The sequence below is a fragment of the Bubalus kerabau genome, chromosome 17, assembly GCF_029407905.1.
Source record: "Bubalus kerabau isolate K-KA32 ecotype Philippines breed swamp buffalo chromosome 17, PCC_UOA_SB_1v2, whole genome shotgun sequence".
In the NCBI taxonomy this organism is placed as follows: Eukaryota; Metazoa; Chordata; class Mammalia; order Artiodactyla; family Bovidae; genus Bubalus; species Bubalus kerabau.
In genome coordinates, this window is record NC_073640.1 from 5,381,871 (window position 1) to 5,396,960 (window position 15,090).

Genomic DNA, 15,090 nt, shown 5'->3' on the forward strand with positions numbered 1-15,090 from the left:
AGGGTGGGCTCTAAGTCCAGAATGACTGGTGTCCTCATAGGAAGAGGGGAAATTTGGACACAAATGTAAGACACAAGGAAGAATGCCTGTGTGAGACTGTGGCAGAGACTGGAGTGAAGTATCAACAAGCCAAAGAACACCAAGGGTTGTCAGTCCCACCAGAAGTTAAGAAAGAGGAAAGTCCCCTTAGAGGCTCCAGAAGGAGCCAACCTGGCCAGCTCCTTGATTTCAGACTTCTCACATATAGAACAGCAAGAATAAATTTCTGTTATTTTAAGTACCCAGTCTATGGAACTCTGCTAGAGCTGCTCTGAGAAAGTAATACAGTATCACTAGAAACGTGATGCCTTGTTGCATGTAACCATTCACGTGCTGTTACCTTGTTTAATTCTCCCACCCATTCTTTAAGAATTTGGGGGTGATGTCCATGAGGCAACTACCAGTATTTTTCCAACATTTTATTATGAAAAAATTTAAACATGCAGCCAAGGTGAAAGAATCTTACTGTGAGTCCCTGTATCCCTACTACCTAGATCCTACCATTCACATTCTATTTCTTTTTAAAAGCCTTTTTTGTGTATATCTTGATTAAAAAAATACTTCAGTGCTAAAAAATCCTACCCATCATCTGGGCCTTCAGTGAGTTATTATCTTTTTGCTGGAGGAGGGTTTGAAATACCACAACAATTACCAAACCGTGACACAGAGACACAAAGTGAGCGGATGCCCCTGGGAAAAAGGCGCCAATAGACTTGCTTGAGGCAGGGTTGCCAGAAACCTTCAACACAACAACAACAGTATCTGGGACGTGCAACAGAGTAAAGCACACTAAAACCAGGCCTGCCTATATGACTATGTGATGCCACTTCTGTAACACTGTTTATGTCTGAGAGAGGAAGAAGATAGGGGACAAAGCAGCACCTCACAGGATGTGGACAGTTCTAAGTAAAACGTTGACCCTGCACCCCCACCTGCTAATCTCACGGCCACCCCGCCCCGCCCCGCCCCCAGCTCTTGGAAACCCAGTGTCTGTGTCACGGTGCGCTCCTGTACCCACAGGACACACGCTGGGACCTTCCCACTTCCTAGAGTCTTTCTCCAAAGTCATCCCCTCACCACAAAATCCAAACCAGCATTCCCTCAGTGTGCTCCAAATGTGCCCAGTTATAGTAGCAAAAAAAAAAAACAAACTGATTTACATGATTGATATTAAGATTTGAATGACCAGAGACAATTCCTTTAACCTGTCAGAGTTTTCATGCTTTTAACTGAGCTAGGATTTCTAATGTGACCCCATAGATGGCAGTTGATACATAATTACCACTAATGGTAAAATGATTAAGGGGGGGAAATGGAGATTGAACTCTTCTAAAGTATTTTCTTCTTTTCCTTTCTCTTATATCAGTAGGTGCCCAAAATAAGTTATTGCAGTTTATCATTCAACTGTAAAATATTTTGAATCAATAATATATTTTCTGTTTTCTTTTGGTAAAGACTGGCTTTTATTAATGCACTTTCTATCCTCGGTAAACTCTTTTTGTGCTGAATGTTGGGACTGACTACGCTAAAAAAAAGCTAAATAAAATTTGTTGCATAATTTTTCTCTTCTTTACTGAACAAAACATATGAAACAAAATATGTGAAACCTTAAAAAAAATAATGGGGGGAAGTAATTTTTAAAGTCTGGTGCATACCAACATCTAACTCTTACAATCATGAGGTCATATCTTTAGAAGCAAGTTATTTGCCTCCATTTAAAAGAAAATGGGTATTGCACTTCCCTGGTGTCCCAGTGGTTAAGAAGCCACCTGCCAATGCGGGGGACAAGGGTTCAGTCGCTGGTCTGGGGAGATTCTACATGCCTGCAAGACAGCTAAGCCCCTACGACACGCACTGGGGCAGCTCAGCCCCTGGGCCTCAACACTGAGCCCGGGTGCCTACGGCCTGCGTCCACGACGAGAGAAGCACCGTGAGAGCCAGCGCAGCCCAACTAGAGAGGAGCCCCTGCTCGCTGCACCGAGAGAAAGCCTGCGTGCGGCAGCGAGGGCCCAGTGCCGCCAAAAATAAGTAAAGGAGTAAATCTTAAACAGAAAGAAAGAACAAACAAACATTGGGTATAAATTTCATATGGAAAAAAGCCACCAGTCTTAAGTGTACTGTACAATACGTTTTGACGGTTATATGCCTTCTTGTAGCCAATGCCCACATCAAGATATGAAACACTTCTGTCATCCCAGAAAAGTCCCAGGAATCTGCTTTTAATAAGGCCTCATTTGATTTTGATGAAAGGAAACTGGAGGGGATAAGTATGCAGTTCCCCTGACCAGAGGGACGTGAAGTTTTAGATTTACAGGGCTTTGCAAGAGAGGCGCGGGTTCCCTCGCCGGGTGCCCCCCAACTCTCCGAGCTCCCTCACCCTCCATGCATGCGCAGAACTTGACCTGATGGCCCTCCTCCGACCACAGGCTGGGGACACAAGGCAGGAAGACACACAAGACCCGCCGCCACGGAGGCAAGGCTGCCTGCACGTGCTCCCTCCACACCTCTCCCCGTCTCTGCAGAAACACTACCATTCCACAAGCACTGCACGCTCAGTGTACACGTCCTCCCCACGGATGTGCAGACTGTGGCTGTGCCCTGTGTGGGCTTCTCAGAGCCACGTTCCCCCTGCTCCAGCCACACGACCTCAGGGTCAGGGCGCGGTGGTCAGCCAAAGCTCCTGAAAGTCAGACTTGACCGTGTTCCCCCAAGGCTGGCAACATGACCCAGAGCTGTTTCTCAGGTCTTGGCCTGCCCTCTGTTTTCTCCAGTGGAGCAGGTGGGAGCAGAAGTCTGGCTGGAATAGAACAGAGGAGCAAAGAGGGGGAAAAACCTAATGCCTAAAATGTAATAAAGCGTGAGTGGTTTCCAGGGAGCTCAGCCAGGCACTCTGTGACAATCTAGAGGAGTGGGAGGGAGGTTCAAGACGGAGGGGATATATGTACACTTATGGCTGATTCGTGTCATGGTACAGCAGTAACCAACACAACACTGTAAAGCAATTATCCTCCAATTAAAAATAAATTTAAAAAATGAGTGATTTCATTAGTATAGAATAGAGTCCAAGAATAAACCGAAATATGGAACTTCTCTGGCTGTCGAGTGGCTAAGACTCTGCACAGGGGGCCCAGGTTTGACCCCTGGTCAGGGAACTAGATCACATATGCTGCAACTAAGACCTGGCACAACCAAATAAATAAATATTAAAGAAAGAATAGTCCAAAACATGTGTGTGAATGTTGTGTGATTGCTCGGTCACTAAGTCACGTCCAACTCTTTGTGACCCCTTGAACTGTAGCACGTCAGGCTTCCCTGTCCCACACTATCTCCCTGAGTTTGCTCAAACTCATGTCCATTGAGTCAGTGATGGTCTCCAACTGTCTCTTCCTCTGCTGCCCCTTCTCCTCTTGCCCTCAATCATTCCCAGCACCAGGGTCTTTTCCAATGAGCTGGCTCTTCAAATCCAGTGGCCAAAGTATTGGAAGGTTCAGCTTCAGCATCAGTCTTTCCAATGAGCACTCGGGACTGATCTCCTTTAGGACTGACTGGTTGGATCTCCTTGCTGTCTAAGGGACCCTCAAGAGTCTTCTCCAACACCACAGTTTGAAAGCATCAATTCTTCGGTGCTCAGCCTTCTTTAACAGTCCAACTCTCACATCCATACATGACTACGGGAAAAACTATAGCTTTGACTATATGGATCTTTGTCAGCAAAGTGATGTCTCTGCTTTTGGACATTCTGTCTAGGTTTGTCACAGCTTTCCCAAGGAGCAAGCATCTTTTAATTTCGTGGCTGCAGTCACCATCTGCATTGATTTTTGGATCTCAAGAATATGAAATCAGACACTGTTTCCACTTTTTCCCCATCTATTTGCCATGATGTGATAGGACTGGATGCCATGATCTTCGTTTTTTGAATGTTGAGTTTTAATGTGTGGAAAGGTGGGGGTTTTTTTTATTAGTGAGAAAAGATAGATTATTCCATAACTCTACTGGGAAAACTAGGTGGTCATTTAGAGAATTTGGAACCCAAAATAATCTCTATTTTGTCACTTATAATACCCCCCTCCATTTCCAGTAGATAAAACATTTAAGCAAAACCAAACAAATAACAGAATCATTAAGGATAAAAACTATGAACAGGATACTATTTTTGTTTTTATATATAAAATCATAAAGTAGAGGTGATCTTCCTAAGAATGCCGAAAGCTAAAAGCTTTAAATGGAGGCAAAAAACATTAAACAGGGTAAAAGACAAATGAGAGCTGGATGACAAGTAGTAATGTGCATGATGGATAAAGGCTAATATACTTTATATATAAAGAGCGGTATAAATCACTAGGGCTTCCCAGGTGGTACGGTGGCAGAGAATTCACGGGCTAATGCAGGAGACACAGGAGACACAAGGGATCAGGTTCGATCCGTGGGTCAGGAAGATCCCCTGAAGTAGGAAATGGCAACCTGCTTCAGTATTCTTGCCTGGAAAATTCCATGGACAGAGTAGTCTGGCGGGCTACAAGTCTATGAGGTTGCAAGCAGTTAGAAACGACTGAGTGAACACACACACACACACATATATTAATAGGGAAAAGATTAACTATCCAACACAGATGGACAAAGGACCTGAATAGGCAGCTTACCAAAAAGGTGTAAACAGTTCAGAAACGTGTAAAATACACATTACAAGACCTTCTCCTGTAATTCATAGAAGTGAAAATTTGAACAAGGAGCACTAAAAGTGAAATAGTATCTATAATTTAAAAACTCCCTACAAACGAAAGTCCAGGACCATTTGGCTTCACAGGAGAATTCTACCAAACATACAAAGAAGAACTTACACCAATTCTTCTCAAGCTCTTCCAAACAGCTGAAGAGGAGGAAACACTGCCACAGGCATTCTATTAAACCACTAGAACCCTGATACCAAAACGAAGCAAAGTCACCACCAAGAAAATCACAGACCAGTGTCTTTGATGAATACAGATGCAAAGATTCTCAAGAAAAATATTAGCAAACTGAATCCAACAACACATAAAAAATATACCCCACAACTGAGTGGAATTCTTCCCAAGTTCACAAGGATGGTTCAACATATGCAAGTCAATCAATGTAGTACACCACACAAAGTCAAAAATCACATGATCATCTCAATAAATATAGAAAAAGCATTCGACAAAATTCAATATCCATTCATGATAAAAACTCATATCAAAGTGGGCAAAGAGGTAACATATCACAATATAATAAAAGCCACTTAAGACAAACCCATAGCGAACACAATACTCAACAGTGAAAAAAAGCTGAAAGGCTTCCTGCTAAATCTGGAACAAGACAAGAATGCCGACCCTCACCGTTTATATTCAACATAGTATAGGAAGTCCTAGCCACAGGAATCAGAGAAGGAAAAAAAATAAAAGGTATCCAAATTGGAAGAGAAGAGCTAAAATTGCCACTGTATGCAGATGATATGATACTATATACAGAAAACCCTAAGGACTCCACACGAAAGCTAATAAATGAATTCAGCAAAGTAGCAGGATACAAGATTAACATTCAGAAGTTGATTACATTTTTTTACATTAACAATGAAATATCAGAAAGGGAATGTAAAAGACCATACCTTTCAAGATTGCACCCCTCCCCGCAACAAAGCCCAGGAATAAACCTGACCAAGGATGTCAGGAAAGGACCTGACCAAGGAAAGACGTATATGCTGAAAACTATAAAACATTAATAAAGGAAATAAAAAAGGATTCAAAGACATGGAAAGATAGCCCATGTTCTTGACTGAAGAAAACTTTCATGGCTGATGTGGAAGGAAGTACAAAATACATCATTAGGTTAAAAAAAAAAAGCAGCAAGTTGCCAAGGAGCCTGACCATACAACTCCTTTACATGGGAAATAGAAAGAATAATATATGTGCTTCTCTGAGGTCACCAGAAATTGTTGATAGTGTTTACACAGGGACTAGGTTGGAAGGGGCACCCAATTTTTTTTGCACATTCCTTTTAGTGATTTAAATTTGTGTATGAACTATGTTCACAGGTAATTATGACAATCGAGAAAAGGAGGGACAAGCTGATGGCTGGGGTTACTACCATCTGACAACATACAACGTAATAAAATGAAACCTGACTGCAAAGTGAAAATTCAAAATCAATGCAAAAACTTACAAAATTTCATGAAGTCAATGAAAGTGAGAGAAAACTGTTTTAGTTACAGTTCCACGGTCAAGTAAGGATCTGGCAAATGTAGGCTGTTTAACACTGAAACACAGGCAATCGACAAAGGATGAAGCCCTTCAAAAGAGGAGGGCTTGTTTACCAAGGATCAAAAGAGATCCTCAGCCCTTAAATGCTGTTGCGAAAATGACCCTCTTTACGACCGTGCTGTGAACAGCCAATGCAGAGCTTAGAATGCCACACTGCTTTCATACATACTGTCAAAAAAACCCCCACACATCTAAAACAACTACTTGAATGCATTATTTGCTCAATTTAAGAATAAGCAGCCCAGTGCAATCCTAATTTTGCTGTCAGATTTTTTTTTTTTTGGCCAAAATCTAACTGCTCCTTATTTCTCCATGGTAGTCAGTCTCAAAGTGTGGGCCTTAACTTGACTTAAAAACGTGAGATCCTTCTTAGATTTTTGTGGGTAAGTGATCTTGTTTCATAGAAGTTCATTATTACACAAAACTAGGGGCTATATATTAGCAATTAAGTGGGTTATTATGGACTACTAACATTCGGAATTTATAAAACGAAACTAGCCATTACTAAAATCTCCAGTTCCATTTTCCAGAGGGAAGTGTGAGCACTGCACAATGCTAAACAATGTGAAAAAGGCTCTGCTGAGCATACAAGAATGTACAGAGCTATTCCCTCTAAATTCTACTTGTCTTAAAGGAGAAAGTATGACCGATTCACTTAGGTAATTATCAACCACGTTTGATGTAGATTGCATGGTTCACTCTTAAGTGTGTAGTCACGTGTAGTTACATCAATGGAATTTTTGGCTACAAGCTTTCTTCTAACAGGACCTTAAGACATTCTGTACACATTGCAATTCAAATATATTAAAACAAGTCCCCTCAAATTTGCTTATTTGGTATTGCTGTTTTAACACCTTGCAATATACTATCGCAATAAAGAAACAATGCATTTGAATAACTGTGTTTTAGGGCAAGGCTTCACAACAACAAATCCTGAGTGAGGTTTCTACTTCTCAATGATAACTTTACAGCTCTTCCTAGCATCAAGTTTGGTATTCTCCAACCTTACTATTATGACTGAGCTTGGTTTCCATCAGAGGGCAAGAGCAGGTGGGAAGAGAGGTCGTTAGAATCTTCTGTCCATTTTAGATAAACAGGAATTAGAGATGATTGAGAATCACAGTTTGGAGATGACACGCTTTAGAGAGTTTTGCATGAAAAGACATTGGAAAGAGTCAACAGAACTGGAAACCCAGGAACCTGGGTTCTACCTCCACACATCATCCAGACACTTACAGACACACGGTTACAAGCCACAGCGCTGAGAGCAAGCAGGGCTCTCAATCGGCATTTCCTATGGTTACTTTTACTTCTACCCTTGCCGGGGACTCGGGTAGGAGTGAACTGCAGTAGCCTCATGTGGAAGATGTTTTGGCAACTCCTTCCGGCTGATGAAAAACTGAGGGCAAAGGCAGAAATGAGGGACTCACCTGATAGTCCTCCATACTTTCCATCAGCTCACAATCCTTTCGGCTAACAAAGAAGAAACTGGAAAGAGGTTTGTTTGCGTCTCCATATCTTACTACTTGAAGCATCCTGTGCGTGCCATCACCGCTTTCCTTTGCAATTTGGCACATATCTCGGCATTTGGAAACGCCGATTGAGAGCTATCCTTGCTCTCAGCAGCTCGTTCATTCATTCATTCAGACATTTATTACTTCCTGTTGGCAGGCACGAGGGTGCTAGTGTCTCCCAGGGAAACCCAGATGAGTCCAGCAATTTCAGTCTTCAGGGAGTTTACAATTTAGTCGAGAAGATAAGACACGCAGTGAAAGCAGTGAATAGGGAAGAACATTTTGAATGCTGTAATGTAGGTAGAGGCCAAGTGCTGTGTGAGTGTGCGAGAAGGAAAAACCTAGCTCTAGATGGGAAAGGAAGGAGACTGAAGAAGTAGAATGGATAGTTATCTGAATTAACTCCAAACTTAACTAAGTGTTCCGGGTGTGGAGCCGTGGACGCAGCAATTGGGAGCCACTGAAGATTGAGGAATACCGCTGTAATATAACCACATGTTCTTTGGAAAGCTTCACAGGCCATGGGCTGCAGGGAATGCTGGGAGGAGAGAACTGCCCAGGGGGCTGCTGCAGTAATGAGTATAACGAGGCTCTGGCCACGGCAGGGGAGTAGTGGGCAGATGTCTGAAAGGAAGACTCAGAAGGCCCATGAGGATGAGCAAGGGTCTGCCCCAGCCACCAGTCTGCTTTATCCCCCACTCCCTTCTATAGCCTCTGGATCCTTTAGGACAGAGCAGGGAATGGTGTCAGCAGGACAACACAGATCATCTCCCAGATGTAGTACTGAGTAAAAAAAGCTGTATCGCGGGGCACGCCACTGTGTGGTTCCATTTAAGCTCTATGTGCCGTTCTGGGAAACGAGGAACAAGAGGAACTAGCGGTGGAGACTGAGCACTAACAACCATAAGGGGTGAAGCAGGTGGGATAATGCACTCCCTCCAAAATCTACATCCCAACACCTGGAACCCGTGACTATGTTACCTTATATGGCATGGAGGACTGTGCAGTGTGGTTAAACTAAAGACTTTGTGATGAGATGATCCTGGATTGTCCAGTGTGTGTGTTGGAGCGAGGAGCACCGCGTAACCATAAGGTTCCTTATAAGTGAGCGATGGAAGCAGGAGAATCAGAGGCCAAGAACGAGAAGAGACAGAAGAGCAGAGGAGAGAGCAACGTGACTGGTAGCTGGGGCCAGGAGCCAGGGAACATGGGCAGCCTCTAAAAGCTAGAAAAGGGGGGAAACAAATTCTCCCCTAGAGCCTCCAGAAGGAAGGCTGCCCTGCCAATTCATGTCTGACTTTTGACTCCAGAATCAGAAGAGAACATGGTGTTGCTTCACCGCACTGAGTTTGTGGCAATTTGTTACAGCAGCAGAAGAAAATAAATGCAGCTAGAACGCTAAGGGAGTGAGGTATCCAGAAGCGAGGTGAACACAGCCTATCAAGGACAGGGGAGTGATGGCCATGTCAGAGTTCTGCCAGGCCAGGTGAGGACTGACCATCAGGTTTAGCCAGGGGAAGGTCCCAATGACCCTGACAAGCACACTTTCAGTACCACGGTGGATTTCAGAGAGAACAGGATGCTCACTACTTGTCTGTCTAAATGAATGGAAGGCAACGTATGGACCAATGGTGAGTGTGTGTCTAAAGATAAATAATAAAGAAAGTGAAGATGATGGAGGCTGCTCAGGCATCAATTTTGGTTCTCTGCTGGGAATGTTTCCAGAAATGATTACTCTCAGGTGTTTCTGAGATTCCTGTTTCTTTTTATTTCCCCCATAGAGTCCTAACTTCCAGTGACAGTGAAAGTCATTCAGTTGTGTCTGACTCTTTGTGACTCCGTGGACTATACAGTCCATGGAGTTCTCCAGGACAGAACCCTGGAGAGGGCAGCCTTTTCCGTCTCCAGGGGATCTTCCCAACCCAGGAATCAAACCCAGGTCTCCTGCATTGCAGGCGGGTTCTTTACCAGCTGAGCCATAGGGGAAGCCCTAATTTCAACCTTCCCCTTAATTTAGGTCTTGAAGCCCCTTCTCTGAATTCTGGGGTGACATCAGGGAGCAGTCTTGGAGCCTGTGTTTACCCCATGTCACATGGAACCACAATGGCTTGGGTCCCTGGCTCTCTCCCAGCTGGCACTAGCTTCATCCTCCAGGTAAAGCGCACCTGCCACCACAAGGCCCGGGCAAGTAGCAAAGGATGGTAGCCGCTGATGGGCCAGGCAGGCCCATTTAGGGGGCCCTCCTGTAGGCTAAGCAGATCTTGACCCCCGTCAGTCAGCAGACTTGTCATGTCCACTCTGCTCTGCAGGTGGGGGCAGTTTGGCAAGTTCCCCAAGCACCGGCTGTTATCTGAACTCTCAGCTCAGACCTGTGCTCCAAGCTGCACTGTGCTCAAGCTGTTCCAGAGCCTAGGGTGGGGTGGAAACCCTGAGTCTTCCTGCACTTAGAGCTCCTCCTTAATTACTCAAGCTCTGAACCTCTGAATGGCCGGACCCTCAGAGCCTGGCAGAAGCACACATGGCAGAATCTGTGGCTTTCTCAGCCACTCAGAGATAGGTATGCCTTGCGGGACTAGGACACGACACCCAGAGACATTCAGAAAGCAGGGTTAGCCCAACAGCAGAGCCTCGGAGTCAGGGCTTGCCTTCCTCCAGGGTCTCCTCAAACAGGGCTTTTCTCCAGGGCCAAGCTTAGATGTCTGCCCACAAGAAGCGTTCTTGAGGTCTAGCGGTGTGAGATGGTGGGGGGAGTATGGTCTGCCCTTTCAGAGTTATTTTCCTCATCGCGGCAGGTCTGGAGTGAGGGAAGGATTCTGGCTGGACTGTGATGGAAGCTGTAGCTCTCTCACCAGAAACATGCACAACCATGCGTTTTTACACACAATTTCATCTCTTCCATCAATCTCAGAAAATACTCCGCAGATCACCAGGGTTAAGAAGCTCTGCTTCAGGTGTCTTCCAAAGTGTGATACTCACTCCACAGATGCTCCTCAGGATTTTACGGGATGGGAGGATGAGCATTTATTTTAACAGCTCTATTTTCAGTGTGCATGTAAAATCTGTGATTTCACTGGTAATAATGCCTAGGGCAAGTAAGTGGTAAAATAGATAGTGAGTCTACTTACAGATAAACATTAAATAGTTCAAGTCCTACGCCAATTTGAAAAAAAACTGGGACACTGATTCATGGATGACCTACGTCTGGGAAACACAGTATCCATGGCCTTGGGAGGTCATTTCTTTATTTCTTAAAAAAAAAAAAGCCGGTTGCAGCTCAATCAATGGGGTTCACACCCCCTAACAATGTGAGCCACTCTTACCTAAGCTTGGAGTGAGGAGCCCAGAGCACCTGGCTGAGAAGAGGGCCAACTTCCCTGCTCAGCCATCACTGATTCACCTCTTCCTCAAGTCCAAGGCTGTAACAAACCTTGTCTCATCCCACAGTATGTTGGCTTAAACAAGTCTGACTTGTTTCATGTGTGTGTGCTTTCCTGTGTGTGTGAATGAATGTGTGTGTAAGTGTATATACAGAGGGGGTGTGGTAAAGTGGGGAACAGGGGAAACCAATGGGGCTGAGTCTTGTCCCTGCAATTTTATGGCAGAGCTCCAGCAGGCTCCTCGCCAAGGACTACACTTGGGAAGAAGGATTCTGAGGATGGGCAACATTCAGAAATGAGCCCCAAAGAATAGAGCTGGTTCATGATACTCCCTTGCCTGTCAAGGCCCCTCCTTGTCCTCACGTTACAGGAGCTGGGTTCTAGCCTCAACAGGTGTCAGTGTCCCTGGTCAAGTCCGAGCAGAGGAGAGAGGTGGAGAAGGCAGCACAGGGGCTGCTAGGACGGCTTAACCAGAGAGAAGAACAGAAGTGTCTTCTCTGTGTTCAGGCCTTACAAGGAGGGCTTCTCTCTGATGGGACAGCTTCTCTAGATTTCTCCTCTGGCTACCTCTCCTCCTCAATATAAAGACAACCCTACACTTGTTTCCAGAATAGAAATCTGCAGACAGAAGCAGACGAGCAACTGGAGTATTGGGTGATTATGGCCATAGGTCAAGTCTGGGCCACGGGTTTGTAAGTATGATGTTAGTTTTCTCCCCCATATCCTCAGGTGGGAGCCCAGTTATAAGGACACCTGAAACACGGCCACACTGGGACTCTTGGAGTAAAAGGTGAGGGCAGGCGTAGGAAGCAAATTGAGAGCCTTCTCTGAAGGTCAGGTAAAGCAAAGCAAGTGAAAGTCATTCAGTTGTGTCCGACTCTTTGGGACCCCACAGACCACACAGTCCATGGAATTCTCCAGGCCAGAATACTGGAGTGGGTATTGCCTTTCCCTTCTCCAGGGGATCTTTCCAACCCAGCGATTGAACTCAGGTCTCCCGCATTGTGAGCAGATTCTTTACCAGCTGAGCCACAAGGGAAGCCCAAGAACACTGGAGTGGGTAGCCTATCCCTTCTCCAGGGGATCTTCCTGACCCAGAAATTGAACCGGGGTCTCCTGCATTGTAGGCAGATTCTTTACCAACTGAGCTATGAGGGAAGCAAAGCAAAACAAAGCCAAATCAAACCACAGTGCTGGGTGGCTAGCAGAGCCGGGAGGTGGAGCCATCTCAGGAGAGATACTCTGGACGGTGCTGGGAGGAGAGGTCACACCCTAGGCTCCTGTTGATAGGTTATAGTTACAATACAGGATGCCTTCCATAAACCATCACATGCCTGGAAGTCTCTAGTATTCTGGCCTCTGCCTCTCATTTCCTGCACTCAGCTTCAGTTATACCTACAGCTAAACCCCTTCGGCATGACCTGACACCAAATGTCAGCTTCCAACATTAAACTGGGCTCCTGCTGCAGAATAGTGAGTCCTGTCATTTTACCTATGAAGTCTCCCAAATTCAACCTTCCCCTCTTCTTGGTCAAAGCCACTGTTACCTCTCACTTGGGCTACAGGGTAGCCTCCTGCCTGGTCTCCGCACACCCACTTTGGCTCCCTCCACTCCTTCTCATCATTGCAGCCAGGATGCTCTTCCAAAGGTGCAAATCTGACCATGACACATCCCCGCTTGAATCCATTCCCTGGCTTCCGGTTGTTCTTAGAATCATGCCCCAAATCCTGCCCACAGCCGCCTGGCTGATCTCCGGCCTCCTTCCACTTCCCTCTCCGTGCCCACCAGCTTCTGGTCACATTGGTTTTATTTCTGTCCCTTGACTCTGCCAAGTCCTTACCCTTCAGAGCCTCCAGGTATTCTGTTCCCTCTGTCTGGAGTGTTGTTCTCACCACATTCCACCTGGATAAAGCCAGGTATCCACTGATTAGCTCCCAGAGTAAACAGTACTTTCTCCAGAAAGTTCTGCCTGATTCCTACTCTGATAGCACCAGGCAACTGAAGAATTACTATAGCGTGTTAGGTCCATGAATGAGACCATATTGTTTTGTCCATTGGTACCTCAGTCCATTGGTATCAGTACCTAGTTCAGTGCTGCCAATCATTAACACATCAAGTGAGTGAATCAATGATTAAAGAACTGGGCAGGATGATTCAGTGAAGACACCTGGAACAGTGAGAGTCAAGTCCTTTCATCCAAAGACCTAAAAGCATTTGCTGGGACCATCTTGAACGAAGAGCTAGAAGCAGGGAACAACTGTTGGTTTATGTCCAAGCATGATGGCCCCACTGTCCCCAGTCCTACAGCTGGGCCTGGGGTAGGCCTGAAGAGTCAATTTGCCTCTGGCCCAGGCTTACCTGGAGCCCAATAGATAAGATCATCTCCCACACCCAAATGTCCTTGGAATGGACAGCGTACTGATTTTGGAATCAGACACACCTGACTTTTCTACTATCTAGCTCAGATTCCCTCAGATCACAAACTGACCGCGAACTACTATAGTGTCTCTTTGGGTCCCAGTTTCCACATCCTAAAATGGAGATAATAAAATACACCCGGGGATCAGACAGAGGTTTGAATATCATCATGAGCCTGGAATGCACAGCCGCATGCAGCCCAGAGTGCTACTTCCCTCTCCCCAGCAAAACTGGCATACCCCGTCACGTCACTCTGCTGGACACCCAGGCCAGCACGCAGGGCACTAAACGAAGGGAGATCTGAAGGGCGGGAGGACACAGGCCGTCTAAGACACTGCCCCAACTTATCCACTCGGCCAGGGAAGCCCTGGAGCAAAACAAGGGTGGCACAGGGAAATCTAAGCTGAGAAGGGTGACCAGTCTGTGCCTTTTGGATGCAGGAGTAGAGTGAGATGGGGAGGGGAGGACAGGTGAGCCTGGAAGCTATTATTCAAACAGAAATGAAAAGAAGTTGCAAAAAGGGAGAGGCTGATAAGGGAACAGGAAGAAAAGATTGGGTGTGTGAGGGGCTGGGAGGGAAAAAGTGACCCAAGACGTCAGATGGCCAGAGGCTGCAGTAGGAACCAGCAGGAAGTAGGAGATACCTTGGGCGGTGGGAGAAGTAGCAGACAGCAGAGGGTCAGGGGAAGTGCTGGAAAGGAAGGGCAAATTCCTGGTTGGGGAGCCAGTGGTGGCGGGCAGGGGCTTATTACCAGGAGAGGAGGAGGTGGCTATCACCTTGGGCCCTCCTGGAGCGCAGGTGCACGGGGCTCGAGGGCAGTGGTGAGCCGGTGGTGGGGGAGGAAGCAGGGGTCCCGTGGGACCACCGCTCGGCTGTACCTGGGGATCTCCTTGCAGGTCGCCCACGTAGTACTGCTCCAGCCAGCGGCGTGCGTTGGCCGAGTGCTGGTGCGGCGGCCCGTCCAGGTCGGCGCTCACGTCCTGGCCCGCGCGCGCCCACAGCAGCTGCTCGCCTCCCGGGTGCTGCCGCACGAAGCCGGTGAGGTCGTAGAGGCGGGCCCCGCGGCGGACCCAGCAGGCACCGGCCGCCAGGCGCCGCTGGACCTCGGCGGCGGAGAAGCAGGCGGCGGGGGGCGGAGCGGGGGCCATGGCGGGAGAGCGGAGCTCGCGGATGGCTCGGCGGCTGCCCGGCGCGCCTCTGGCAGCCCGCGGCCGCCGCCGCCTTGACGGGCCGGCCGCCACCGCACCTGCTCATTTGCATGCCGCGCTCCCATTGGCCGCGCGGCGGGACTCCGCGGGGGCCGCTTCGCCATTGGCCGGCGGGACGCCTGGCAGAGCAGGGCGGGCCGGCGAGGGCGCGCTCGGCCAGGTGGCCCGAGGCAGGCCGGGGTCCACGCTGCACCGGGTGGTCCTAGGCAGGCCGAGGGCGCGCCAGCCGGGTGCGTCTCGTTGCCGAGAGCACAGGGGCA

General features: G+C 47.1%; 1 protein-coding gene across 1 annotated transcript in view; it reads right to left on the bottom strand.

Moving 5' to 3' along the window:
• The window catches only part of FA2H (fatty acid 2-hydroxylase), a 50,790-nt gene extending 35,975 nt beyond the window's left edge, over positions 1 to 14,815 (bottom strand). The window contains exon 1 of the mRNA XM_055553519.1: positions 14,501 to 14,815. Coding sequence (XP_055409494.1) covers positions 14,501 to 14,770 — 270 coding nt within the window. The 5' untranslated portion in view covers positions 14,771 to 14,815. The remainder of the gene's footprint in view (positions 1 to 14,500) is intronic.
• Between the last annotated feature and the right edge of the window lie 275 nt (positions 14,816 to 15,090).